This window comes from Sciurus carolinensis, chromosome 14, assembly GCF_902686445.1.
Source record: "Sciurus carolinensis chromosome 14, mSciCar1.2, whole genome shotgun sequence".
Classification (NCBI taxonomy): domain Eukaryota; kingdom Metazoa; phylum Chordata; class Mammalia; order Rodentia; family Sciuridae; genus Sciurus; species Sciurus carolinensis.
In genome coordinates, this window is record NC_062226.1 from 73,712,229 (window position 1) to 73,739,065 (window position 26,837).

The 26,837-nt window shown below is 36.7% G+C and overlaps 1 protein-coding gene across 1 annotated transcript in view; it reads left to right on the forward strand.

The window, feature by feature from the left end:
- Window positions 1-26,837, forward strand: part of Tmc1 (transmembrane channel like 1) — a 127,601-nt gene that overhangs the window by 21,261 nt on the left and 79,503 nt on the right. The window contains exons 5-6 of the mRNA XM_047524024.1: window positions 18,616-18,706; window positions 20,367-20,448. Of these exons, the coding sequence (XP_047379980.1) occupies window positions 18,616-18,706; window positions 20,367-20,448 (173 nt within the window). The remainder of the gene's footprint in view (window positions 1-18,615; window positions 18,707-20,366; window positions 20,449-26,837) is intronic.

The following is a 26,837-nucleotide window of genomic DNA, read 5'->3' on the forward strand; positions in this document are numbered from 1 at the left end:
ACAACAAAACCAAAGTCAGTGTGCGGAATGAAAGTGCACATTTAGGCCCAGAGAAAAAACACCGTGGCTGCTCACCTGTCTGCAAGGCTCACTGTCTGGAGATGCTTCCTCATGGCCAGGAGTGGTTTCTACTTTGTAGCCTTCCAGCTCGGCAAAGGGGTGCTAATATTCACAGCCAGCCTGATTCTCTTGGTGTCAGCCTCTATGGTGATTAAGCTGTTGGTGTAAAGTGCTGGACTTATCTCCCTTGGTGGGTTTTTGAATGCTGGTTTGAGCTTCATGACTTCATGTCCCCCAGTGGGGCTTGTAGTGAGGTGGTTCCTCTATCCCAGTATTGCTCAGGCACGGGAGTCAGTCAGCTTTCCCTTTATCCTTTGTTTCTTTCAGAGAAATCTACTCTGAGAGTGTTTCTAAGAATTATATTATTCTCAGAATTAGCCTCCAGTTTTTGCTTCTGCTAATTCTATGGAACCCAGGACACCAGGCTCAATATTATTGGAACAGATGTTTTGATCACAGGTATGGATCTGTATCTGAGTTCCAAGACTTATCTTCTGAAACACTTGGAAACTTCTAAGATAGATTTTAGATAGGGTCAGGGTTTCAAGACGGTATATGGAGTAAAGCTTCAGGAAAGCTGCAACTGTGGTTCTGAGGATGCTGTGGTCGGTTCAGGGATTGTTTCCACATTTTCCAAGAACATCTACCACTTGGAACAGGAGTATCCTCAGGGATGGAGGTGATAAGATGGTTAATATAAGCAGTTCCACAGTTCCACACATTCATGTAGTCCTGATCCTAGTAAATAAGAATCTCTAGGTGGAGGGGCAGGTGCTGGCCCAAAATATGTATGTTTGTTTTTTATTCTAAAAGTCACTGACAAAAGGTGAGTCCTGAGAACCACTGTGTTCCATGCTGAGAAACAGAAGACATTCTGCTGTTCTTTAACAGTTTATTAAACTGGGTGGGACATGTATTGACGAGTGAGGAAAAGGGAAATAGTGGTGCTGCTTCCATTTATCTGTAAGCCAATTTCCAATTTTTAAATTAGTTACCTAACTTAAAAATAGCTATCAATGAAAATATTAAGTATATTCTACTTTTTGTTCATGGGTTTGACTCATAAGTTGGGGACGACTAGATCTTTCCTACCTGTGAAATGTGGCAGCTCTAACCTGCTGGCAGCCACCACGGCTGAAATGAAACACCTGGGTGGAAAATAACTGGTCTACTTCTTACCCTCCTGAAACCCAAAGCCTTTAACTATATCAGAATGTTATGTGTAGTAAATTAAAAGTCTTTATGACTAAATCTAAATGAACAACCACCTTATTTTGTTGTAGTTGAACAAGTTTAGTCCTGAAAATGAAGAAAGCTGATTGTGATCTCACAGCTATCTCCACTTCACCTTTTGGACCTTCAGTTTCTTTCTAAAGTGGAGAGTTTAGATTGTGGCCCATGATTTTCAACATGTTGTCCTCAGTGGTCAGGTGGTTTGGTGGGATCAGTTCAGGCCAAGGAGGGCAGAGTTCCAAGGGAGGACCACTTGGACACATGGCAGTTTCAACCAGAACAGACTTACCTTTCGCTGCTGTGACTAAAAGATCTGCTTAGAACAACGGTAGAGGAAGAAGTTCAGAGGTCTAAGTCCATGGACAGCAGGCTCCATTCCTCGGGGTTTGAGGTAAGGCAGAACACCATGGTGGAAAAGTGTGGCAGAGAGAAGCAGCTCACATGACAATCAGGAAGCAGAGAGAGAGAGAGACTCCCACTTGCCAGATACAAATATATGCCCCAAAGCCACACCCTCAGTGCCCTAGTTCCCCTAAGCCCACCCCACCTGCCTTTAGTTATGGGTCAATTAATCCCAGCAGGTGATTAATTCACTGATTGGGTTAAGGGTCTCATAACCCAATCATTTCTTCTCTGAACCTTCTTGCATTGTCTCACACATGAGCTTTAGGGGGACACCTCACATCCAAATCATCAAACTTCCATATAAAGCATTTATCTAAAGAAGGAATGTTTCTATGGCAATTAAAATAAGAAACGGTGAAAAACAGCACTGAGCTGGATATTTAGAAATGTTTATTTTGGGAAAAGGACAGTTCTGACATTTCATGAGTCCACAGATTAAGGTATAGAACCCCAACTATATTTTTTCATGAAATTGGCTCCTGGGAAGAACTAGTTATTTGTTCTGGTAATGAAAGAGTTTACCTGGCTCTTAAACATATATTAACTGTTCTAATTTCTTGTAGCACCCTGACTCAGTGTTTCTGGGAGTTGTCCATTGGCTGACTATGCCTAGTGATTTATTAATGAGACACCCAGTAAAGCCAAGAAAGTTACCCTTAGGATTTCATTTACACTTAACAGGTGCTTGAAACTGTCAGCTCGCCATTAAGGCAACATTCCTTCTTATTCTGTCTCTGTTCATCAAATAGTACTTCCTTCATTTTAAATTTAATTTTGTTATATTTGTTGGTAATGGGAACTAATACATTTCTAGAAAAGTGAGAACAGACCACAGTTGATTTCCTTTGCTGGAGTTATCTGGGAAAACTTTGGGGAAACTATTTCCTGGGCTCCTCTCCTTATACCTTTCTCTCCAGCGTTCTTGGAACTTAAGATTTTTATTAGCAATAATCACGATTTATATGTTGATTCACAAATGCCTTTCTTTCATCTGATATAGTGAAGAAATGAAAGATTCCACTTGAGGACTTTTAAACATGTGTATACACTCACTAACACCCACACTTCAACTGTTTGGGATTTTTTTAAACAATAGCTCAACCAAAGTATAGGCCTTCAGTTCTTGCACATCACATTATCTAGGATACAGGGATTTTTATTTTTTTCATCTGAAGACTGGAGAATCTGTAGGTAATTAATGCATCTGAATTTTGTCCATCAAAATGCAACATTAACATCCAATTTTTCAACTACTTAATAAGTTCATACACAGTGTCAAGCAGTACATTGCAGGCATATTTCTCAACCTCTTCATCTGCAATGCCCTCACTCTATGTAAGGATAAAGATAGCACTACTTCATAGAGTTATAGAAAGGATTAAATCAGTCAATAGACATAAAGTACTTAAAATACTGCCTGGCACATAGTAATCATTTAATGCATGTTACTTATTATTTTACTTCACAATTTCATTTATCACTCTCTATACTAATTCAAGGAAGATATAACTTTGTTTATTGCCAGATACCTAACAAGTGATGGAGCGCTGATTTGAACTTCTCTGGTAGAAAATTGCCAGGATGTGATGGTGGTCTCTGGTGTACTGAGAGGCAAGCTCTCCCAGGGGTCACAGGTCTGAAAGGCTCAGAGAACAACTCACAAGGCTCAAGAATCACATAGTTTATTCAGATCATTTAAACACACTGAGAAATGAGAGGAAAGAAAGGGATCAATTAGAGGGATGGGGATAGAGAGGCGATAGAGCAGGACCATAGGCAACAGAATCTCAGTGCTCTATCCTGAGTGTGACCAGTGTCATTTTGTCCTGTCACTGCCACCTTGCTGATGATGTGGCTAAAAGCACTGGTGTTCCAGAGGGGCCCACAGAGCAAAGGTGACCTGGGAAAAGGACAGGCACTTGCTCTGTTGGAATGACACAGGACAAGTACACCTGACCATAACAGTAGCACATCAGGTGGCCTGTGGAACTGCTATGGGTTCCATCTGTATTTCTTGGGCAGAGCACATGTGAGAGGAGCAGAACCAGATGGAGAGACTGACTCCACTGAGTGGGTCAGGTTAGTGGAGACGGGTATTCAGTCCCAAAGTGGCAGGATCACGACTTCCTCCTTTCAGCCTTTTGTAATCATAAGGTTCTTGTTTGTCATATTTATTTTGTCTTTCTTTGGTATGTACTACAGTTTATTAACTTGCCTATACTCTGTATAGAACACATCAATTATATCTGTGTATCATATGCTACCTGTTTACTTATTAGCTATGTTTAACACATCCCTTGTGTAGGACCAGCTGCATAATTTGCAGAACCTAGTGAAAAATGTAAATGGGGGACCTCCTTTTCAAAAATAATTAAGAACATCAATTATTAACAGTTTCAAGATGGCAATGATAGAGACTTAGATTGAGCACAGGGCTCTTCTGTGAGTGGGGTCCCAATAGCCTAAGTCACAGGCCCACAGAATTGACCTTGCCTATGAGTTTCACCTAAACTTGAATTCCAGCTCCCTTTCTAAATTAACTTTTCACTTATTGATGATGACTATAAGGTTTTGGATCCAATTTTTTTTTGTGTGTATGTGTGTTGTGTGTGTCTACTCTGTATCAGATCTTATGCTAGTTGATGTTGCACACACTTAACTCCTTTGTTCCTTATAAGGACATTGAAAATAGAAAATCATCTCCATGTTACAGATAAGAAAACAGATTGACAGAGATAAAGTGGCCTTACAGAGCCCAAACTGTGAAAATCCAGGTTACTATATCTCCAAAACGTCCTGCTTTTTCTACTGTGTCACGCCACTCATTGAACCATGTTTCCCAATAAAATAGGCTTACTTTCTCTAGACATGCTAGGTATGTTTTATGTCTTCTTTGCAGACTCCTCTCCACTTTTTGATATCCTGTGCTTCTTGCAGGCCTGAGTTCAACTGTCCTTGGAGCTCCTTTCTCTGCCAATTCCTATAGAAATAGGACTCAAAAGGACTCTATTATTCATTGGGATCTCTTGTTTGCTGCATTGTATTGCATTTTTTGAATTATATATCTTCCTTTCAAAAGAGATTTTGAGCTTCTCAGGATGTGAAAGATACCTTATTGTTCTTAATTTTCTCAAAGCCTAACATAGTGCCCCAAATATTATAAACAGTAGTGCTTCCTATGTGGGGATGACAATGGTGATTATTGTTGTTGTTGGACACTAGTTCCCAGGGCAAGAGAACCATGAACATGACTGGAATATTTAAAGGGCCTGGATGACAGATGAAGTGAATAAAGGACAAGGAATGTCCTAGTTTAAATGCCCTGCTTTGCAGTATTTGCCAATTTCCATGGTGTAAATTCTTCCATTATGATCGATTTCAAACTACTGGCAGTTTAATAGTAGTTTAAGAAATTCCTGAAAGTTTAATAATCAGCAGTTTTTTAGAGCCAGTATGAATTGGCTCCAGTATGCCTTTTGGGGAATCTAGAAATGTCCTTTGATTAACCAAGTTTATGCTAGAGGGAACTAATTGGAAACAACTGAGAGTAGAGGCTAAAGTAAGAATTGCTTGTTATTTAATCTGTAATCAACAATGAAATGCTTGAATTAGAACTGCCCATGAGAAAGACAAATATTATTCTATAACTTCTGGACTCCATATAATGGATGAATGTGTATTAGTGACTTCTTATCCTATTTTTTTCATCTTAACACCTGCCTAAATGTTTTTCATTTTATATTCTAAAAATTCCTCCCAAATTTTTAGCATACATAGAGCTTCAGTTTTTTTGTCTCTTCCTCTTCCTCTGCTTTTTTTTTTTTTTTAATTCACCTTAAATAGGAGAACATTTTATTCAAGATAAAATCAGTTCTTGTTTGAGGTCAATAATCTCTTAGCATTCATAATAGTGCTCATCTGTCGTAATAATCTGATTCATTATTCTCATTGCATTGGAATGAGTTTTTCCAATTAATAACCAGTCTTCACCTTACATACTTCTATTAAGCAAGAACAATGTCCCAGGAAATTGTCTGTCTCAGAATTTAACCTTTTGATACATGCTATAGAGCTGTATTTAGCAAATTATTGTGGTTAATTTTATTAATAATTTTTAAATAATTTTAAATTTCTTCTTATAAAATACTAAAAGGAATCAAACGCAAAATTTATTGCTTTTTCTTTGGGACTTGTATGTTTTGGAAGCTTTTTCAATTGTTAAGGAAGTCATCTATGAAATATATGATATAATTTTATTGACTGAAGAGTCTCCTCCTTTATGTTTCATGATTTAATCATTCTAGTTTCCACTGTATCATTTTACGTTTATCTGGAGACATTCTTGTCTTCATCTTGGTTTGGCAGACTTTGCAAGTGACCCACAGAGCTACTGCTCCTGTTTTCTCTAGAAAGTCATGAAGGTATTTATTGCTCTTATACCAGTATCAAAATCTCAAGTACATGGTCTAGTTATGTCAGCCTGAGTTCTGCTCAAATGGGTATGTGGAAGGATTATTAATCAGTAAAAAAGTGGGTCTAAAACATGCTTATATTTAATGATGTTTTCCAAGATTCTTGGCAATCAATGTTATTTACTGACACAAACATTCATTTATCCCCAAATAAAGAAACTTCAAAGAAACAGAGTTTCTAAAATTACAATATGATAATAATGAATATTAAACATAAGAAAGTTCTAGATTTTTTCTTCCAGAGAGATGGAGTGTAGCTACTATTTTGTTTGTTTGTTTGTTTTTGGTATTGGGGATTGAATCTAGCACCCTTGTATGCTAAGCACATTCCATACCACTAAGCTACCCACCAAGTCCACGATCATCTTAATTGTATGTCATCATTCACTATTTCCTGCAGTATGATCCATCAATATATTACATATGGTAAGACTCACCAAATCAATGTTCTCATCTCACCAGAGTATCCTACCCCTCAACAATTTTGAGAAATAGCAACTTACTGAACTTGGACTTTAGTGTTTTAGATATATATCAGCAATAGATAATTTTCATAATCTTTACCAGACTACCTATAAATATGTTGTTTTTGATAGGTGATTAAAAGGAAAAATGCTTTAGTTATCACTTAAAATGATCTAGACATAGTAATTCACTAACGTGCACATGATAAGCACAAAATAAGAATTAAGAGAAATATGTCCTTGCTGAACTTATTATCAAAACAACCCTTTGTTTTATCTAATGCCAAGGCACATTTGAGGATGTCTTTGTATATGGGATAAAAGAATAGCAAGTGATATGTTATTTGGGGGGATTTAAATAAATTTATTGCTATAATAACTAGACTTTATTAAAATGTAACACCAAGAGTAAATGTTTGGAGAATATTATATTAGCATAACATAAAATATATTAATAAGAGGAAAAAAGGGAAATAGCTGTGTATTTTCAATATAATGTTTTTAAAATTTTCTTCTTTAGTTGCGAAAATTAGAAATTTTTAAATACTATGAATCAGTTCTTTTAAATGTTGTATTGATGATTCTTCTATATATATATATTTATATATATATAATGTGCCATTCAGCTATCTATATAAAGATACATGACTCTTGGATGAATTACCTTTTATATTTTATGTATATACTGATATTGTATTTTTTGACCAGTACTTGATCAGAGGGGTCAGAATATGTTAGAAAGGAGACCCTGAGAAATATTAAGGTTACAAGTCAATTCAGCAGAATGACTAATTCACATTGGGACATGGTGTGCTCTGTGGACAGCCTCACCTAAGTTTTATTTCCCAAGTGCTTAGGACAGTCTTCCAGATCTAAGTTTATCATGTGGCAAGCAATCAGATTTATCAGAGTGTCCTGATTATTTGCAGAGCTGACTGAACCGCCATGATTTTAAATAATTTTAAATTTCTTGCCCACTCATGCATCAACAGAGCACATAGTTCCAACAGAAAATGAAAGTTTTCTATTGCAACAATTCGGAATTAGCACTCCTAAATATTACTGCACATTTTGAAAAAAAAAAAAGTTCATAATACTTAGAAATGTTTAAAAGGTATAGACATGAACACATATCTATATTTTACCAAATTTTAAAAACAGAATAGTTCCTCTCACTCAAGAGGCAGCACCCTGAGAGTTCTGCTTCACAGTGTTCAGAATTCATTAGGACATGTTTGATTAGAATGCATATAAGCCAAGCAAAATTAGCACATTCTGCTTACCAAGCCTTGTTCATAGTCTTGCAAAAAGTCAAATGTTAGTATATCTAAGATGCAGATAATGTGAGTGACTCATGGTGGAAATATCTCCACTGTTTGAAAAATTCCTGCAAACCATTGCCTGGCATGCCTTTCTCTGCCTACCCAAATCCTACCAGCTCCATAAAGTCCACTTTAATTCTTTTTTTTTTTTTTTAATATATTTTTAGTTGTCTATGGACCTTTATTTTATTTATTTGTATGCAGTACTAAGAATTGAACCCAGTACCTCACACATGCTAGGCAAGTGCTCTATCACGGAGTCACAATCCCAGTGGAGTCCAGTTTAATTCTTATCTACCAATATTATCTACAATGTCTTCAACGACCCTCAAGCTTCCGTTTCCCTCTCTCTTTGCACTTCAAGCCTGTCTTGCACTGTTATGTAACTATTATATGGTCTATATCTCATTCTAAGTACAGCTTAGGCTGCAGAAAGGAACATATAGCTGTCTCTTTTGTTTCTTTCAGACATTTACTATATTGCTAAGAACATAAACCAGTCAGTAAAGATTTGGAAAAAGTGATTAAGTAAAAGGGGGGAATAAAAAAAATGATAGAAATAAAATAAATTTACATACGGACTAGAATTTTAGGTGGGTCTGTGTTTGTCAGCTTTTTGTTGCTGTGACCAAAATATCCAACAAGAACAAGTTACACCAGGAAAAGTTTATTTTGACTCATGGTTTTCATCCTTGTTTCACTGAGTTCATTGCTCTGAGACTGAGTAAGGCAGAACATCATGGCAGAAGGGTGTGACTGGGTCATCGGTAGGAGGAAAGCTGCTTGGCAACTGGGAAGCAGGGAGAGAGAGAGGAGAAGGGGCCTCAGGGTAGGTCAGATGGACCCTTCCAGGGCACACCCCCAGTGACCCCACCTCCTCCAGTCATACCACCCAGTTAGCCCACTCAAGCTGGACTGGACCTATCAGGTTAAGACTCTCATAATCTAATCCTTTCACCTCTGAACATTCCAGCATGAACAAGGGAGCTTTTGGGGGGACACCTGATATCCAAACCCATAACAGTCTTCCTTATAGTTACATACAACACTCTACTTGTGATACCGCCGTTTACCGGTGACGAGTTCTGCTTCTTCTAATGTTGAAGATTAAGCACTAGAGAAGCACGCCAAGGCAAGCATATTAAGCAGGTTTATTTAAAGGGAATAATACAGACTTCTCCCGGCAGGGAGAAGGGGGCCATGGCTGATGTTCTAAAAGTCCCAAGAAGTGAGCACACCCTGCATCTTTTATAGGTTAAAGTCTCTTTTGTTCTCCAGTTCTCTCCGCCTTATCTCTCCTTCCTGCCTACGTGACTAGGCCTGGTTTTGCATTAAGTGAGAAGCCATGGGCAGGGGGAGGGCCAAGGTGATTCAGGCAGATAAGGGCCCAGGGGGCATTAATTAGCAGCTCCTTGTTTGCAGCCCTTGATAAAGGCAGGTAAATTTGGTAATCAATGGGCTCCGGAGATCTTTGACATTCCATTCTTCCAGGGGCAGTCTCCAACTTCCAAAGGCAGATGGCTTCATGGCTTCATTTCCTCGAATTGACCCGATTCCCTATTTCTACACTAACTACCTGTCCTTAATTCTGGCTTCACTTGTTCAGTGCCACACCTACCTATTTCTAAGAATAATTTTCTCATATAATGGGGAGAAAAAAAACATTTTGCAAATTTTTGGTGATGAGGGAAGGCCTTAGGTTGAGGTTGTCTTCTTAGTCTAGGACTTTTGATTTGAAGATTCATTGGTGGCTTTAAGGTCGCATTCTTCTCAAATTTCTCTTCTGCTCAAACACCAAAGCAGTAATATTTGGCTGGAGAATTCCCGGATGCCTTAGCATATGGCCCCTGCACTACAGTCCACATATACCCCTATCTTCAGGTAGTAGTATTGTTAATCACAAGCTCAACTCGCTTATTAAAACACAGACGAAACAAAACAAAAATCATAAAATGGTTGCCATAGAACTTAGAACACTCAGTGAGACATTTATAATATTACCATTATATAACTTCTCATAATGAGAAAGAATTCATTTCAATAATTTTGATACTGACGTTTACCGGTGACGAGTTCTGCTCCCTCTAATGTTGAAGTTTGAACACTAGAGAAGCACGCCAAGGCAAACATATTAAGCAGTTTTTATTTAAAAGTAGTAATAATACAAACTTCTCCCGGGAGGGAGAAGGGGGCCATGGCTGATGTTCTAGAGTCCCCAGAAGTGAGTATGCCCTACATGTTTTATAGGTTCTCCAGTTCTCTCCTTCCTACCTATTTGACTAGGCCTGGTTTTGCAGGTGAGATGCATAAAGTGAGAAGCGGATGGGGCAGGGGGAGGGCCAAAGTGATTCAGCCAGGTAAGGGCCCAGGGGGCATTAATTAGCAGCTCCTTACCTGTGGTCCTTGATAAGGGCAGGTAAATTTGGTAATCAATGGGCTCCGGAGATCCTTGACATTCCCTTCTCCCAGGGGCAGTCTGCAACTTCCAGAGGCAATTGGCTTTCATGGCCTCCGTTTCCTCGATTTGACCTGATCCCCTATTTCTACACTAACTGCCTGTCCCCAATTCTGGCTTCAATTTGATTGTATAAAGTGTAGGGGTGGAAAAATCCCTCGTTTCCCCTCGTCTTAGGTCCATTGACTTGGGTCCTATAAGTTAGAGTAACAAAGGCTAATGAGAGAAAACCTGTTTATTGCTGTGTGTCCCTTTCTGGGTGGATGAGAGTGTCTTTCCTGCTAGAGAGGGGAGGAGGAATGTCTTAACAAACATATTTTGCTTTAAGGCAAATAGGAATGCAGAGAACTTTCCTTTCCTTATATCTGCTTCTTCTAATTATCTTCAGCTCAAAATAACCAATATGCCATATTTTGGGCACATTTTGGACATGTTTTTGCATAATGTAGCATGTAATACTTAGGTAATATATTTTGAGGTGTTATATTCTGCTGCCCTTCAGTCATTTCTGCTGCTAATAGTACAGCCTTAGAATTTCTGAGGAAATTCTACGGAGGAAAGCTAGTTTGAGCTGCAACTGGTATTTAAAACTCAGCACAAGCTTTTGGCTCCTGGGGAAATCTCTATGGTCTTATCTCCCCTGCTACTATAATATAAAGAAGTTTTTAAAGCATAAGTTGAATTTTAAATCAACCAGGCAGAGAGCAGAATTAGGAAAAAACTTAATCAGCAGGTAGAAAGAGGATCTAGTACGCTTTTTTTTTTTTTTTTAAATATATCAAACCACTAAAGCCCAGTTTTTTTTCCCCCCCTTGATTCATCGAAAATTACCCTGAGATGCTTGACTGACCTTTAGGGAATGAATAATATGTGTTTGAGTTTTTAGTTGACATTTAAGCCAGTCTTGAAAATTAGCATTGTTTTAGGGTCCCAGGGAGCAAAGAAGTTATAAGTCTGAAGAGTTTCTGTGGGTAATAACTCTGAATTTAATACTAATTTGATCTGCCCAAGCTTTGCTTTATTCACCAATACCAACAACTGGCTTTAACATATCTCCATGATTGTCATCAGAACTTAAGAAAAAAAATTTCCTTAAGAACTCTTTATACACAGGTCACCTCAATGTTTGCTGATGATAACATTTTAGGGGTCTTGGTGTAAGTGCAAAAGGACAGGAAGTAGACCTCAAGGGATTCAGAGAAGCCTTTATTCTTTCACGGACTCAGGTGCCATTGGGGCCCATTTTCTGGATAGGGAAATGGCCATCAGTTACAGAGATTTTGGTTTTATAGGGCACAATGATGTAATCATTGGAAGCCATGCACGTGCAGATTTAACCATCAGTTGTACAGGTTAAAACTTTAATTTAGGAGGGTGGTTGTAAAAAGGTTGAAACTCGTTGTCTGGGGAGATAAGAGTCCAGATCCCAAGGGATGAATACTCAAATCTTGCCCATTGCTTTTCTTTCTCTGAGATCAATTGTTTCCCAGAGTTTCAATATTTGCTGTACCTCCATTTAGGACTAATTTGCCATGGGGGAAGGTCAAAGTTTAGGGCCCAGCATTCCGTATTTGCCCCTTTCCTGTAGGGCCCATTGTTATTAGGAAAGGGTGAACTGGGAGAGGTTGAATGTTTGACCAATTTCCCCTCCCTCCTCCTGAGCCACACTGTCCCTTCATTTTTCTTGGGGAGCTGTCTTGTAGGAATATTTTTTTCCATAACCCTTCACTTAGTAGTCTAAAACACAATGTATTTCACTGCATAATTATCACAGATTTTATACTTTTTTTTTTTTTTTGTAAAAAGTGGGGTGTGACCATTAAGTGAAGTTAATAAAAACCAAAAACAAACAAACAAACAAACAAAACTTTTTACTCACCAAAACCTTTCTATAAGCTGTTTCCCATGCTGTTCGGCAAACACAATCACTTTCAGCTTGAAGCTGGCAGAATAGTTTATATATTTATCCATAATCAGAAAGAAATGCTTCACATTAATGTATTGCTAGAAGACAATCTAAACAGCTTAGCTGTCCTGGGAAAAGTCTTACCATGTTATGTGACTGACTCGAGTCATCTTAGCCTGCCTGCCTGCCTGCTCCCCTTGGGCCTATGCTCTTTATTGGGTTGAGTGACAAGACCTTAGTACTGCAGTGCTCACAACAAACCATGCAAATCTTGGCAAACACACTGAAAATGCGCATGCACTGAGGATCTAGGTTTCTGTTGGCAGTTTGTGAGAAGACCAATGTGCATTCACATGCCATTGGTGGATTCATTGCTGTTCTGTTTACTTTTTGAGTGGTGTACAGAGCAGAATTTTACCATGTGACCATTACGCAAAGAAATGTTATAAACCAATTTTTGGGCTGAAAGAAACAAAGGGTGTGAGATTATGTGGGAGGGGCAATTATTCTGTGAAATTTTGTGTGTGTTGGCAGGCAGGCAGAGACAGAGACAGATGTGAAATGGTAGTGTCTACAAGAAAGTATATGAAAATAAGTTAGAGATACAAACTAAGAGGTTATATAAATGCACATGCACGGTTTTTGCTGCTGCTTAATTTCTTGTTTTCCAATGCCCAATCAGGAAGTTATCCTTTAGAAAAATTACCAGACATCAAAATATATAGAGTACTGCCAATCCAAGGGGACTTCAAAACAATTTGCATTTGGAAAGTGCCTTTTCAGTCCAACCCTTTGATAACTGCTCTTAAATTTAGTAGTCACAGCAAATGAAATTTAGCTTAGTTTCAAATTTTTTCCCCTGACTTGTTACACTTTGGAGTCCTCTGGTGGAACTTAAAAAATATTGATGCTTCTATCTCACTCCTTGATATTGTGACTTAAGTAATCTGGGGGTGGGAAGAAAGACTTTTGAACTGTTAAAAGATCCCATAGTAATTCCAAGGTTGGGTTAGTCAAGAACCACAATTTGATTATCATCCAGTCTTCACGCGGTTGTTATATCATTCAATTAGAAGTGTTGAAATTCATTTCTGTGCCATGTTTTAATAAATATTATGAAATTAGAACAGCCTTATTAATTCAATTGCTACTAATAATAGTTACTATTTATAGTGCTCTTGTGATTTGTCATAAACTCAGTGCATATTTTATTTCTGTGAAGTAGCTACATTATCGTCTTCATTTTTTAGATGAAACAACAAAGCATCTAAATCATTAGGACCTTTGCTACCAGTATCCCCTTTAAAATACCGCTTGTTTTGAATTATTGCTTCCAGTACTGGGATAATTTTAAATACTTACACTAGTATGATTATGGAGTTATGTTACCTAAGAGGACTGTGGTTCTTATTTTCAATCTTAATGTAATCTGTACATTAAAAAGCTTCTTAGCTTTGTGACTCTCTTTCAATTATTTAAAAGTATTTCAAGGAAAGTCAGAGTTGTTGGTTAATTTTATAAATGGCAGTGTTTACTAGGAAAAAAAAAACCCTTTTATTCTTCTGATCTCTTTACTGAGGAGTGTTCATGAGTACAAGTTTGATTACAGTTTCCCTAAACAGCAATTTTGAAATGCCTTTCATTTACTAGAGCAATAAATTGGTTGCTTCATCATACAATCAAACTGAAAACAAGAGGAAGAAAAGTCAGCTTAACATAATCCAAATAGGGAGCATGTTTCCTGGGATGAGAACGTGTCAAAAGCAGCATTGCATGTCCTAACTATTCTGTGTAATCAGGGTTGTATCATATGTTATGGGTAAATTATCTATTTTGTAAGTTAGGCCAAAGTGTACTCCTTTAACTAACTGTGAAAGCATTCTTGAAAGCCCATGAAACCTTATTATTCTAATTACCAACACAAGGGGTTGATAAATGAATGATGAGGCCAGGTATTATTGTCATTAAATAGACCTCACTCAATTATTTATCCCCGGGTCTGGGGTTACAGCTCAGAGAGCTGTGCATATATACCAGGGCTTGTTTGAGTTCTGAGACCTGGAGACCAGATTACAGTCTTGATAGGCAGCTTTTGTTGAATGCAATTCAAGGGAATGACATGCATTTTTCAGTCAGACATTTGGATGATTTAGGGCCAATGGATATTCAAAGTTTCTCCACAAAAGCCTATTTCATTTTAGCCATGTAGTAAAGTCCCTTTAAATTATCCAGATAAATACAAATGGGGAGGAAAATGGATTCACAATAGAAAAATCCAATGACATTTTTGGGTTTTTTTCTTAAGACTTTTTTTTTTCTTTCATTTGGTCACGTGCACATTAGTGTGATGTATATTTTCTGTATTTATCTCCATATTATGTGTTTTGTTTTTGTGCCTTGTTTCCAATTGTGCAATGAAAGATGTCCTCTGGTTAAGAAATCTGTTATTAGGGAGGACAGGATTGGATGAGACTAGTTTCTTCTATCCTGAAACCATGCCAGCTCATTGCAAAGGTCAGCCCTGAAAATAGTGTCAAGGCATGTTCTCTCACTGAGTCACTGACTTGTCCAGCCCATGTCCCTTCTTCTGGGTCTACAAGCTGTCGGGGTGCTTTCTGATGTCCTGGGAGCATCAGATTTGGGAGATTAAGAAGCTCTTCTTACTAAACAATTATTATCAGCTCATGTTATGGTCTTTGGCTTTCTTTTAAAGGTATCCCAGGATTTCTGACAAGTGAATAATTTTACCCGAAACTGGTCAGTGAGGAGCAAGGAGTAGCTAAGATTGCTATTTGGTACTCCTTTGGTTTGAAATGTATGGAGGGGATCTCTTGGAGAATGGAGATGGGGGAGGGTCATCAAGGCAAACAAGAAAGTGTAACATTAAAGCCTTATGTATGTGTGCAGCTGCTGAAGTTGGTGGGTTGAATCCAATAAAAACACTCTCTTTATACTAGTGAGCAATTTTTTTTTTTTTGTATTTAGGTATACATAAAAACACTCTCTTTATACTAGTGAGCAATTTTTTTTTTTTTTTTGTATTTAGGTATACATGACACCATTTTGATTCATTGAACCCAAATGAAGTACGACTTTTCATTTCTCTGGTTGTATACGACGTACTTACACCAGTCCTGTAATGTATTCACACCAGTCATGTAATCATACATGTACACAGGGTAATGATGTTTGTCTCATTCCACCATCTTTTCTTCCCCCTGCCCCCTCTACAAAATCCAACATTCCTCTATTCTTCTTTTACCCCCTCTCCCAGTTAGGTATCAGCATCCACTTATTAGAGAAAACATTTGACCTATGGTTTTTTGGGATTGACTTATTTCACTTAGCGTAATATTGTCCAACTCCTTCCATTTACCAGCAAATGTCATAATTTCATTCTTATTTATGTCTGAGTAATATTCCATTGTGTATATATACCACAGTTTCTTTATCCATTCATTTGTTGAAGGGCATCTAGGTTGGTTCCATAGTTTAGCTATTGTGAATTGACCTGCTATAAACATTGATGTGTCTGTGTCACTGTAGTATGCTGATTTTAAGTTCCTGGGGTATAAACTGAGGAGTGGGACAACTGGGTCAAATGGTGGGTCCATACCAAGTATTCTGAGGAATCGCCATACTGCTTTCCAGAGTGACTGCACCAATTTGCAATCCTACCAGTAATGTATGAGTGTACCTTTTCCCCCACATCCTTGCTGACACCTATTATTGCTTGTATTCTTGTAATAGCCATTCTAGTTGGAGAGAGATGAAATCTTAAGGTAGCTTTGATTTGTACTTCCTGTAATTATTAGAGATGTTGAACATTTTTTTCATATATTTGTTGATTGATTGTATATCTTCTCCTGTAAAGTATCTGCTCAGTTCCTTGGACCATTTATTGATTGGGTTATTTGTATTTTTGGTGTTAAGTTTTTTGAGTTCTTTATGCAACCTGGAGATTAGTGCTCTCTCTGAAGTGGGTGTGGTAAAGATTTTCTCCCACTCTGTAGACTCTCTCATTATCCTTGCTATCAAGGAAATGCTTTCGGGATTCTGTTTGAGGAATGAGGATATTCTTCATCATTGTGCTTATGTTTATATGCCAGAATATGGGTGGGCTCACATCCACAGGTTAGTAATGAGACAGTCCTCTCTGGTATTGGATAAATTAGCAGGTGCAAGTTGGTTTCTGATCATACCATATTGTAAAATCACGAGTTTAGCATGGATACTTAGAAACATGTTACACCAAAATCCTGCACCATTCCTTCACCTTTTAAGGTTAACTTTGTGTATTAAGAAGAAGCTTATTTATACCCATTTGTGAAAGGGTCTTGTCTGTAAAAGCACACGTTGTTTTTTTTTTTTTTTTTTTTTTTTTTTTTTTAATTCAACCAATGATAGTGTTATACCTGTGGAACCACAACCAGGTTTGAAATTTTCTCTTATCATGACAGAGGTCACTCTGCAACACACAGGTCATATGCTGTCCGAATCCTGAGAAGAGAAGAAAAGCCCGTTCCATCTCTTTTTTAAAGTTCTTTTCATATATCAACCAAACAGCAACCAAAATGACTGTCTTCATCAGTTAGGCCTGATATAACAATTACCATAGCCTGAGTGGCTTAAAAAAATAAACATTTATTTCTCACAGTTCTGGAGTTTGGAAACCCAAGGTCAGGATAACGGTGTGGTTGGAGTCTGGTAGTACGCTCTTCCAGGCTGCAGACAGCTGATGACAGTTGTATCCTCATATGATAGTGTTGTGCCCAGAGGCTCAAGACCCCACAAAGACCACCAGAGACCACGATCAATGCAAGCAACAAAGAGTCATTATTAGCAAGCTCGAGCCTGGTCCTCCGCGCACTCGGAAACCGGTGATGCTAAGAGGCCCCGAGCCCTCGGTTAGCAGGGTTTATATAATGAAAGGCAAGCAGTTATACAGTGTTCTTTCTAATTGGTTAGCACGTTATCTTAAGTTCCGGGTCACCCTGAACTCTGAGAGGAGGGTTGTTGTTAGCAAGGTCCTTCACAGGTAAGATACGAGAGGAAAATTCTTTGCCACTTTTAGGAGGGGTTGAGGGCAGTTTGGGAAGAGCCTTGTGTTTAAACAGAGCCCTGTGTTTACACAGGTGCGGGCTCCCTCTATCTTTACAATAGGGAAGAGGGCTAGTAAGCTCTCTGGCCTCTTTTTATAAGAGTAACAATCTCATTCATGAGGGCTTCAACCTTGTGACCTAATCACAATCATTTACTTCATCATGGCATTTCAGTTGATGACAGACTATACAATGGTGGTTCCATAAGATTATATTGAATCATGATATCATTACCGTCCTAGTTTATGTGTGCATGCCATGATATTTGCACAATGACAAAATAGCCTAACAATGATTTCTCAGCATGTATTCCTTCAGAATCTGTCCCTATCAGAATACACCCCTGTTGTTCAGTACCATGTGACCGTACACCCTAAAGGCTGCACCTCCATATACCATTGTTAGGGATTAGACTTCAACATACAAATTTTTTGGTGGGGGCAGGGGGACACAAATATTCATCCAACAACCATTACCAAATAAAGTTATAAAAGTTGCAATGTATTTAACATGTTCACATTATTCATTTTGAGGAATTATTGTTTTTTTAAACACACACATTGGCACTAATGTGATTTCTGTAAATATATGAATACTTGGGAATAATGTTAAAATTTAAATTTAAAGCCTTATCTAAATGGGAGACCAAAAGCATTTCTTTCCTTTCCCTCAACCCCATTTTCTTTATAGTATGATTTTTCTGTTTTAAGCAATAATTACTTTCATGGGATTAAATACCAGGTCAGTAGTATCTTCTATGTCAGTTTGTACTAAACCCTCTGCTTTCTCTCTCCTTTTCTCTCTCTCTCTTGCAATTTTTTAAAAAGAATTCATAGGAAAGAAGGAAAGAAAGTATTTTAAAATAAACTTTCTGACTGCCAAAGTCTGACATAAACTTCAGCTTCAATTTTATAGGTGGTAGAAATAATAGCTAGGGTTCTCTGTTTTTACTTTTAGCATAAATTCCTTGCTTTGCAATGACTCCAAATGATTAATAAGTAAGACTAAAATATCTTATTCTTTCTGACCAGAATTTAAAATTTTAAGCCTGCATTATGTCTCTAGGTTATAAGATATAGCTTAGGTTCATTTGTCTTCAATAAGCCTGCAGACCAAGAAAATTCAATGTCCCCTCCATCTGAATTGTTAGTCTCAACCCACTTCCACCTACCTCTTATTTTGTTTTATTTTGTCAGAGAAGCAAAAAAATTTGTGAGTGAAAATGAAGGAGCTCTTGGGAAAGGAAAAGGAAAGCGGTGGTTTGCCTTTAAGATGATGATGGCTAAGGTAAGAATTTTCATTCAGTCTGGTTTGTGCTATGTTGATCCCAAGGGGAGAACATTGCCTCTGTTCTAAGAGGGTGAAAAATGATCTTACGGTTTATATATATATTGCACAGATACATACAATACATGCACAATGTATTGTGTTATTAAAATTTGTACAAGGGATTAGAAATTATCCTTAGAGAAGTGAAAATAGAAAATAAGTTGAGAAACACTGATTTATAGCAAAAGATTTATAAGATTTTATCACCTCCAAGTGTAAAATACTTTCCATTTTAATTTTCTGGAAGTTAAGATGTCTGATCAAGATTTCTTTTTAAAAATGTCTACAAGTTACAGGACTGTATGGCTTTTCTCTATCAAGAACATCAAACATGTACATTGAATAGAAAATAAGAAAAAAATGAAAGATTGATACAGTAGAGATTTTGGAGAAAGAGAAACATTTATTTGTACTTACTATGCACCAAGCATTAAATTGAATTCCTCTGTAAAGTTATATTCAATAATCACAATAAAGTAGGTACATAGGTATTATCATACTGTCTTTACAAACATTATACCAACTCTAAGCTAAATGAATTCCTTGAAGATAGAGCTCTGTGAAAGAAATTCACCTGTCTTAATTTCTTAATTTTCATACACACACACACACACACACACACACACACACACACACCATATTAATTTCATTTGCTTTGCATTTTTTATACAAGTGTAGACACAGTGTTTCTGCTTTTGTTTCTGGTTTCTTTGTTGTATGATTAGGACCATGATCTATGCCCATGTTGTTGTGGAAGTTTAGTTCATTTTTATTGATGTGTTCTCTTCTATTTCATGAAAATGCTGAAATTTGTTTATTGATTAATTCTATTGTAGATGGGCATTTGGACCATTTCTAATTGTGAATAACTTTTTGAACTTTAGACTTACACTGTTATTTAGGCTTGTTGTGATTGCTCAGCTCTCACATTATCCCAGCTTAAGTACACACCTGCAAAATGATCTGCCCATTCCCATTCTTGCCAGTGGTCCCTTAACCATGGGTAACTCAATACTGTGGAGTAAAATAGAAGGAAGACTTTTTGTTAACTGATTTTTTATTTGTTTCTTCCTTCCTTTCCTGTGATACCCTTTCTTTCCATTTAGCTGACTGCTCTACTTCTATCAGAATGAAATGTCCCATGTCATAGAACTTACCATCCTGTATTGAAATCACTATTTATACACAGTTTACTCCAGGAGAGCAAGTGCTTTTCAAGGCAGAAACTGTGTCTTATTATTATCTCATTAATTCCTTCATGCAATGAATATTAATTAAACATACACCACATGCCAATCACCTAATTATGTGTTAACTCAGTCTCTGTTCTCCTATTGTTTGGTAGAATAAACAGGTCTTCTGAGTGGTAAGTATACTTCTTCTAAAACTAGTGATCAACAAATATTTTAAAAATAGTTTTTAAATTAAATTGATCTGGGGATAGTGGGGAACAGAGAGGCAAAGTGAAACCTTCTATTATCCATTTTTACAAAAAAATAATATTAGGTATTAAAGAAAGCTTTCTAAACCCATTGTCTTGTGATGATTTGAGTTGGGGATAGACGTTTTGACAATTGAAGAAGTTGGACTTTACTATTGCACTTGACTTCCTTTTCAGAAATGGGCAAAATTCCTTCGTGATTTTGAGAACTTCAAAGCAGCTTGTATTCCATGGGAAAATAAAATCAAGGCGATTGAAAGTAAGTGCTCATCATATCTCATTAGATGAAAAGAGCTGCCCTAGATAAAGGTCTGATAAGCTTATCAGATACCTTTCTCAGTTTCAGAATTCTTAGAAAGATAAAAAATAAACAAACAAAAAGTATAATATACTCCTTTGATTACTGTGAAGATTTATGTGTTAGCTTTCTGTTACTGTGAAAAAAAAAAAAAAAAAAAAAAAAACCTGAGATAACCAACTAGAAAGGAGAAAAGGTTTATTTTGGCCCACATTTTTTAAGTTTTCAGTCAAGGGTCACTTGTCCCTGTTATTTTGGGGCTGTGGCAACATAATACATCATGATGGGAGTGTATGGCTGAGGAGGCTGTTCAACCTCGTGATGGTCAGGAAGCAAAGAGAGAAATGGACCCAATACCCGCTTCAAGGACCTACCTCCAGTGGCTTTACTTTCTTCTACTAAGCCCCACCTCCTAAAGGCTCCATCACCTCCCAATGGCACCATGGGTTTGGGACCAAGTCTTTAACCCGGGGCCTTCGGGGAACATTCCAGTTCTAAACTATACCAGTTTGCTACTACTTACCAAAGATGACTGGAGACCCCACTTCCACTCCTGTGTTATTCAAATCCTTCCCACTGTGAACTGATTTTCTCAGACAACCACATGCACAGCCACATGAGGCCCATCACAGGGAAGGCTGTGGTTTTATTTTGGCAGTGAACATGACATTGAAAATATATACCCTCATGAATGTTAACCAACAATCAAAATGAACAATATTTAAAAAAGAATAGAAGATTTAAAATCTCACTTTCAAGTTTGTGAAGAAGAATAAGAAATAGTCATCCAGGAATTTGATATGTGGATATTCACAGTACATCTTCATTTTGTATAATGTTCATAATGTACAATGAAGGCAGAATGCACCCAATCAAAAACCTCCTCGATACAGAGCTCTTGGCATAAAATAAGGAAAAGAAAAAAAAAAAAAAACTCTTGTAAACAAATAGTAAATCACTTAAAAATAATAATGTGTGCAAAGAAAAATGGATGCATTTGAAACAAATGTGCACACAATCTTGCTGTATGCTAGTTCCTAAGGGTTTTGACTAGGATCTGATTTTCCTTTATGCTTCTTCAGATTCGAGGCAGATTTTCCAACTGGTTAAATGTGGTGTTACATAATTAAAATGGAGGCTCCTTTGGGAGATAACACAGCTGATGACTGTTTCTCACATGATTGGACATATTTTGGAAGTGGCTATCCCTCAATTCTCTGTTTTCCATTATTAAATGTAATGAGTAAAATACTTAAGTTCATTGATTGTGCCCCTCTCACAAATTCTTTGTTTTTATAGCATTTTAGATATATTTTATAGTACACCATATTTAACTTTTAAAAATAATTTCATTGTGTTTTATGTCCATTTTCTCCCATAGACATGAAAGCAGGTATTTTGTTTGGTTCATTCCTTGGCACTTAATAACCATGTATTAAATAAAATTACAGACACATCACCCAAGTGCCTCCCATTCTAGTTGGTATAGGAAGGAATTTTAGATACATCAGAAGACAGCAGACATCATGGAATCCTTAGGTTTCAGTGCTACATCTGAAATATGTTACCTACAGAATGTCTGAGGAACAGAAGGCCATTTGGGGAATTACGATTCTGATCAATGTATGTGGCAAGAACTCAGGATTCTGCTCTTTGCCACAGATTAGCTGTTCAAATTTGATCTAGGCATTTAATCTTTCTGGGCCTTAGTCTACTAATTTATAAAATGATAGGGTTGAATTTCGATCAGTTGTGAAAAAGAAATTTGCAATTTTTATGTATAGTCGAAAAACGCATTTAAAAATTATTTAGTTTTAAAGCACACTAGACCAGATTCCAGCCCATTCTGAAAATGATATCATGCTCACTTGTTTCAGTAGCCTATCTGGAGTGGGATAGAAACAGATGAGATTATTTTATTGACCAAAAATGCACACAGGAATGTTACATATGACCATCATCTCTCATGAGTGTCACAGTGGAAAAGACAGATTGAGAACTACTGTCATTCCTTCAATTATCTTCTCTCTTTCCTTTTCCTCCAGTAAAGGTGGAAAAGTCAAGCTGGACAAGCAGTTAAGCAAATGTGGATATTTTCTTTTCATGTGTAATTTATTATTTGCTTAGGTTGATGGTGCTTTTCCTCCACTGTAAAGAGTTGACCTTTACTTTCTATTCTGTCAACCAGCACCAGAAGCATCATTTATAGAGTATCACCATGAGTCAGATACTCTAAAACATTATTCCATCTAATCTTCATTGTGCTTGCAGTGTGCACACTAACTTTTCTATTGTACAGCTGCAGTTAAATAACTGTCCTGGAATTTTGTTAGTAGCAGAGCAGAGGTAGAAGGCGAAATCTGTCAAGGTTCAAGTCTATGCAACTTTTTTCTTTGAGGAAGATTTTTTTCTTTTTCTTTTTGCGGTACCGGGGATCAAACTCAGGGCCTTGTGCTTGCGAGGCAAGCACTCTACCAGCTGAGCTATCTCCCCAGCCCTTGAGGAAGATTTTATAAACTTTTTTCCTTTTTAAATGTATTTTGTACTATTTACTAGAGAGGATTCTACTATGTCAATGGCAGGATAAGTAGTTACAGATTTCCTTGATAGTTAACCTATTTGGGGAATTGATTTCCATTTTCTCATGATTTTACTTTTGACTGAGTTATTTTGTTATATATTTCATATTCTGTAAGATGTTAATGTACTAAGATGTTAGTGATAGTCATAAGCAGACCATACACTTTTGGACTATTGTATGAGTCAGAAACTATAATACTTAATGAAGAACATGTCAAAGTTAAGGACTTTGAAGCTCAACTGAATGGAAAATGAGAAGAAATGGGGTTGAGGTCTTTTGTTCCATTGCTTCTATACTTTGGATAGTCTTTTTCAGCTCTGGCTCTTAATTTCTTTATTCAGGTTTTATATGTAAAATCTGGGGTTTGATTAGTTATCATACAAGTTCTGTTTCAGTCCAATATTCCAAAAGAATCTTTATACTTTTGATTGGTAAATTATTGAAAAATATAAATGGAACACAAACGTATACTAATAGAAGTCTGTTTAATTATCTCCTTAAATTCTTTGGGTTTGAGATAAAGTGATTCAATACGTACCTTAATTATAAAACAAGTATTTAATTATAAAACTAATATAAATGTTTTTCTTTAAATAAATGACCATTTAATCATACAAAAGCTTCAGAAATGTTAATTCCTTTTAGATTATGTCAATAGCACATAATATCTCTTTTAGTCTTCAGAATAAGCCTGACATTATTGAATAATTGATCACATGCTTACTAAAAGCCTACCATGTCTGAGGTGTTCCTAGACACTATTGCTATTGACAAAGATTAGCAAATTCTCTACCCTCATTGATCTTCCATCAGATGTGTTAATATGTGTACAACCTATGACCGATCATAAAATGTAAACAAATAATGAAGACAATTAAGGATGATGAGAAGTGTCATGTTCCAAGAGGGAGAAGTTACATTCTACTTTGTGTTCCATTTATATTTTTCAATAGTTTATCACTCAAATCTTTCTAATCCACATGCCCTCACTCTTTAAACAAATACCAAGCAAATATTTTTAAATGTGGTTTTAATGAAGACCCACATGACGAAGCTTCACTGAGTTTCCCCAAAGCCCTGACCCATAACTGGCAGAATCAAGAGCGGAATTCAAGTTAGATTGGACCCCTAGCTGTTACCATCTAAATTGTGGTAAGATCTGGGTTTTTTTATAATCATGGTACTCACTTGTTGATTCTCAACTTTTTTTTTTTTTCACTAAAAAATTGATTCGATAATTCCTACCACAGAGGATGCTGTGACATTCTACATCACATGGGATACCATGGGTGTTACTCGCCAGCCTTGAAAAACCATCAGTGCCTAAAATCCCAGGCTTACCTTCATGGATCCACATTATTAACCACATTGCATTGCTTATTTTGCTGACAAACCTGCATGAAAATATAATCCATACCCACCCTGATGTTGATGTGACTACTAAAACCATAACTAGTTCAGGCTAGAGATTATAAATCTTTCTCAGAATCAAATCTACCTTTTTCTAATAGTAGATCATAGTATCAGAAATATGGTGTGATAGATTTATTCCTTAGACTAGATAGCTTTAGATAGGCAACCAGAGCACAAAATTTAAGCTTTGTGTTTCTCTATTGGCCCAAGGACTCCAAAAAATACAAATGAAATTTGTTACATTTAGTTTCTACCCCTGACTCATTTGAAAAAAAAAAAAATGTGCCTCATATCCTAGCCTAAGAAAATGATATTTATGTTTTACTCATACAGCAGTTCATTTAATTGGTCTTTTCTCATTTAGATATGCTCATATTTATCTGCTTGTCTTATTACCCATCTGTTCAAGAGGAAATTATATATGATGACAGACTACAAATTACTTTGCCTTAATAATAAATAACCAGAGGGAGAGGTGAAGCTTTAACCTTAATTTGAAGGAAACAAGAAATTCATGAGCAAGAATATGCATAAACTTATTTCTCACTTTAATACATATCAAAGACCTTTTTAATACATTAATAATTTACTATGAAAGCAGAATTTATCAGTTGGATTAAAGAAAAAGTGAATTGGTCCTTCATGAACACCAAATTGTGAATTTGAATAGCTTTAGTTGATTGATGGATATTATCTATAGCTATTCTGTCAGAAATGCACATTCTACATTTATTATAAAAGTTATATTTTTAAAAATAATTTAACTACAGTTCTACTTAGGGGACCATAGCATTGTGGTTAAGAGAGATCATATACTTGTAGGTGTGGAGTCAAACACTTGTAAATGAAAAATGTTGGGCTCAGAACCCTGGCTCCATTGTTGATTACCTATGCAACCAATTAACCCATGTCTTTACAAAATGGGAGTATAATAGTTCCCACTTCATAGGGACTTGATGATGACTAAATAAGTAAATACATGGAGATAAAATAGGCACCTGAAACAAAGATTCATTAAATATAAGTTATTATTAATTAAATCTTGGTTCAATTAATTGCTGTGTTTAAGTTTTTGGTTTCTGACCAACATGGTAGGGCTCAATATACTTAACTTCATCAAGTTCCAATGGCATCAAATGAGTGGATATTGGTAAGGATTTTAGTGTACTAAATTGACCATTGGGATAAAGCTAACTAATATTATCAATACCTATTTTTTTCTTTGTAAGAATAAATCAGTTTTATCTCAGAAATTGAGCATGTGGAAATAGCTATTCTTTTTTTTTTAAATTCATGCTCTTTCAGTCACACTACATAGGTTTTTCTTTTTAGAACATCAATTTTTCTATTAACAACTCCTAGTAGGATAGAAGTGTTAGGATAAATGTGGACAAATTGGGAAGATTTCTTTTTTTTTTTTTTTTCCTTTGTGTTGAGATGGGGAGAGGTTCTATGAAGCTTTGGTGCCAACCACTGATTTATTTTCCCTCACCTTTGTTTTATTGTTGTACTTCTCCCTCTGCCACTTGTTGGTTGAATGTAGAAGGAGCATTGTCTTCTGAATTCCTCAGTCTTTTTGATCTGTGTCTGTGTCATTCTTAAAATCATTCTAGTTTTAAAGAAATCTGTTTTATTGAAATTCATTTTCTTTATAGTTAGGATTCTGTAAAGGATCTACCTTCAAACAAAATAGCTGTGAAACCATCTTCTATCCCTAAAACATGTGTTTGGAAGTTTTGGGCTCTAAAGTGTATTTTTTTTTTCCATAATGAATATGTGTGTTGGAGGGGGGACTATTTTCTGAAACATCTTCATGTGTGAGACAATGTGAGAAAGTTTAGAGGTGAAATGATTGAGTTATGAGAACCTTAACTTAATCAATGCATTAATACACTTGAATGCATTAATTGGGTGATAACTGTAGGCAGGTAGGATGTGGCTGGAGGAGGTAGATCATTGGGAGTGTGCCTTGGAGGTCTATATTTTGTTCCTGGCGAGCGGTGCTTGCTCTGCCTCCTGGTGGCCATGTACTGATCTGCTTCTTCCTCCATGTTGTTTTGCCTCACGTTGGGCCCAGAGTAAGGAAGCCACTGTCTATGGACTGAGACCTCTGAAACCACGAGCACCAAATAAACTTCTCCTTCTCTAAAATTGTTCTTGTAAGGTCTTTTGGTCACAGCAGCAAAAAAGTTGACTAAAACATGAGGTGGATCTTATCTTAGAAAGTGAAGGTTGGAATTGCCTGGACACGAACCTTCCTTCTCTTGTGATAAAGCTTCCCCACTGGACAGGTTTTAAAACCAGAGAGCTCTAGAAAAATGTGGGTCATTGCAGGACATTTGCTGAATGAAACCTG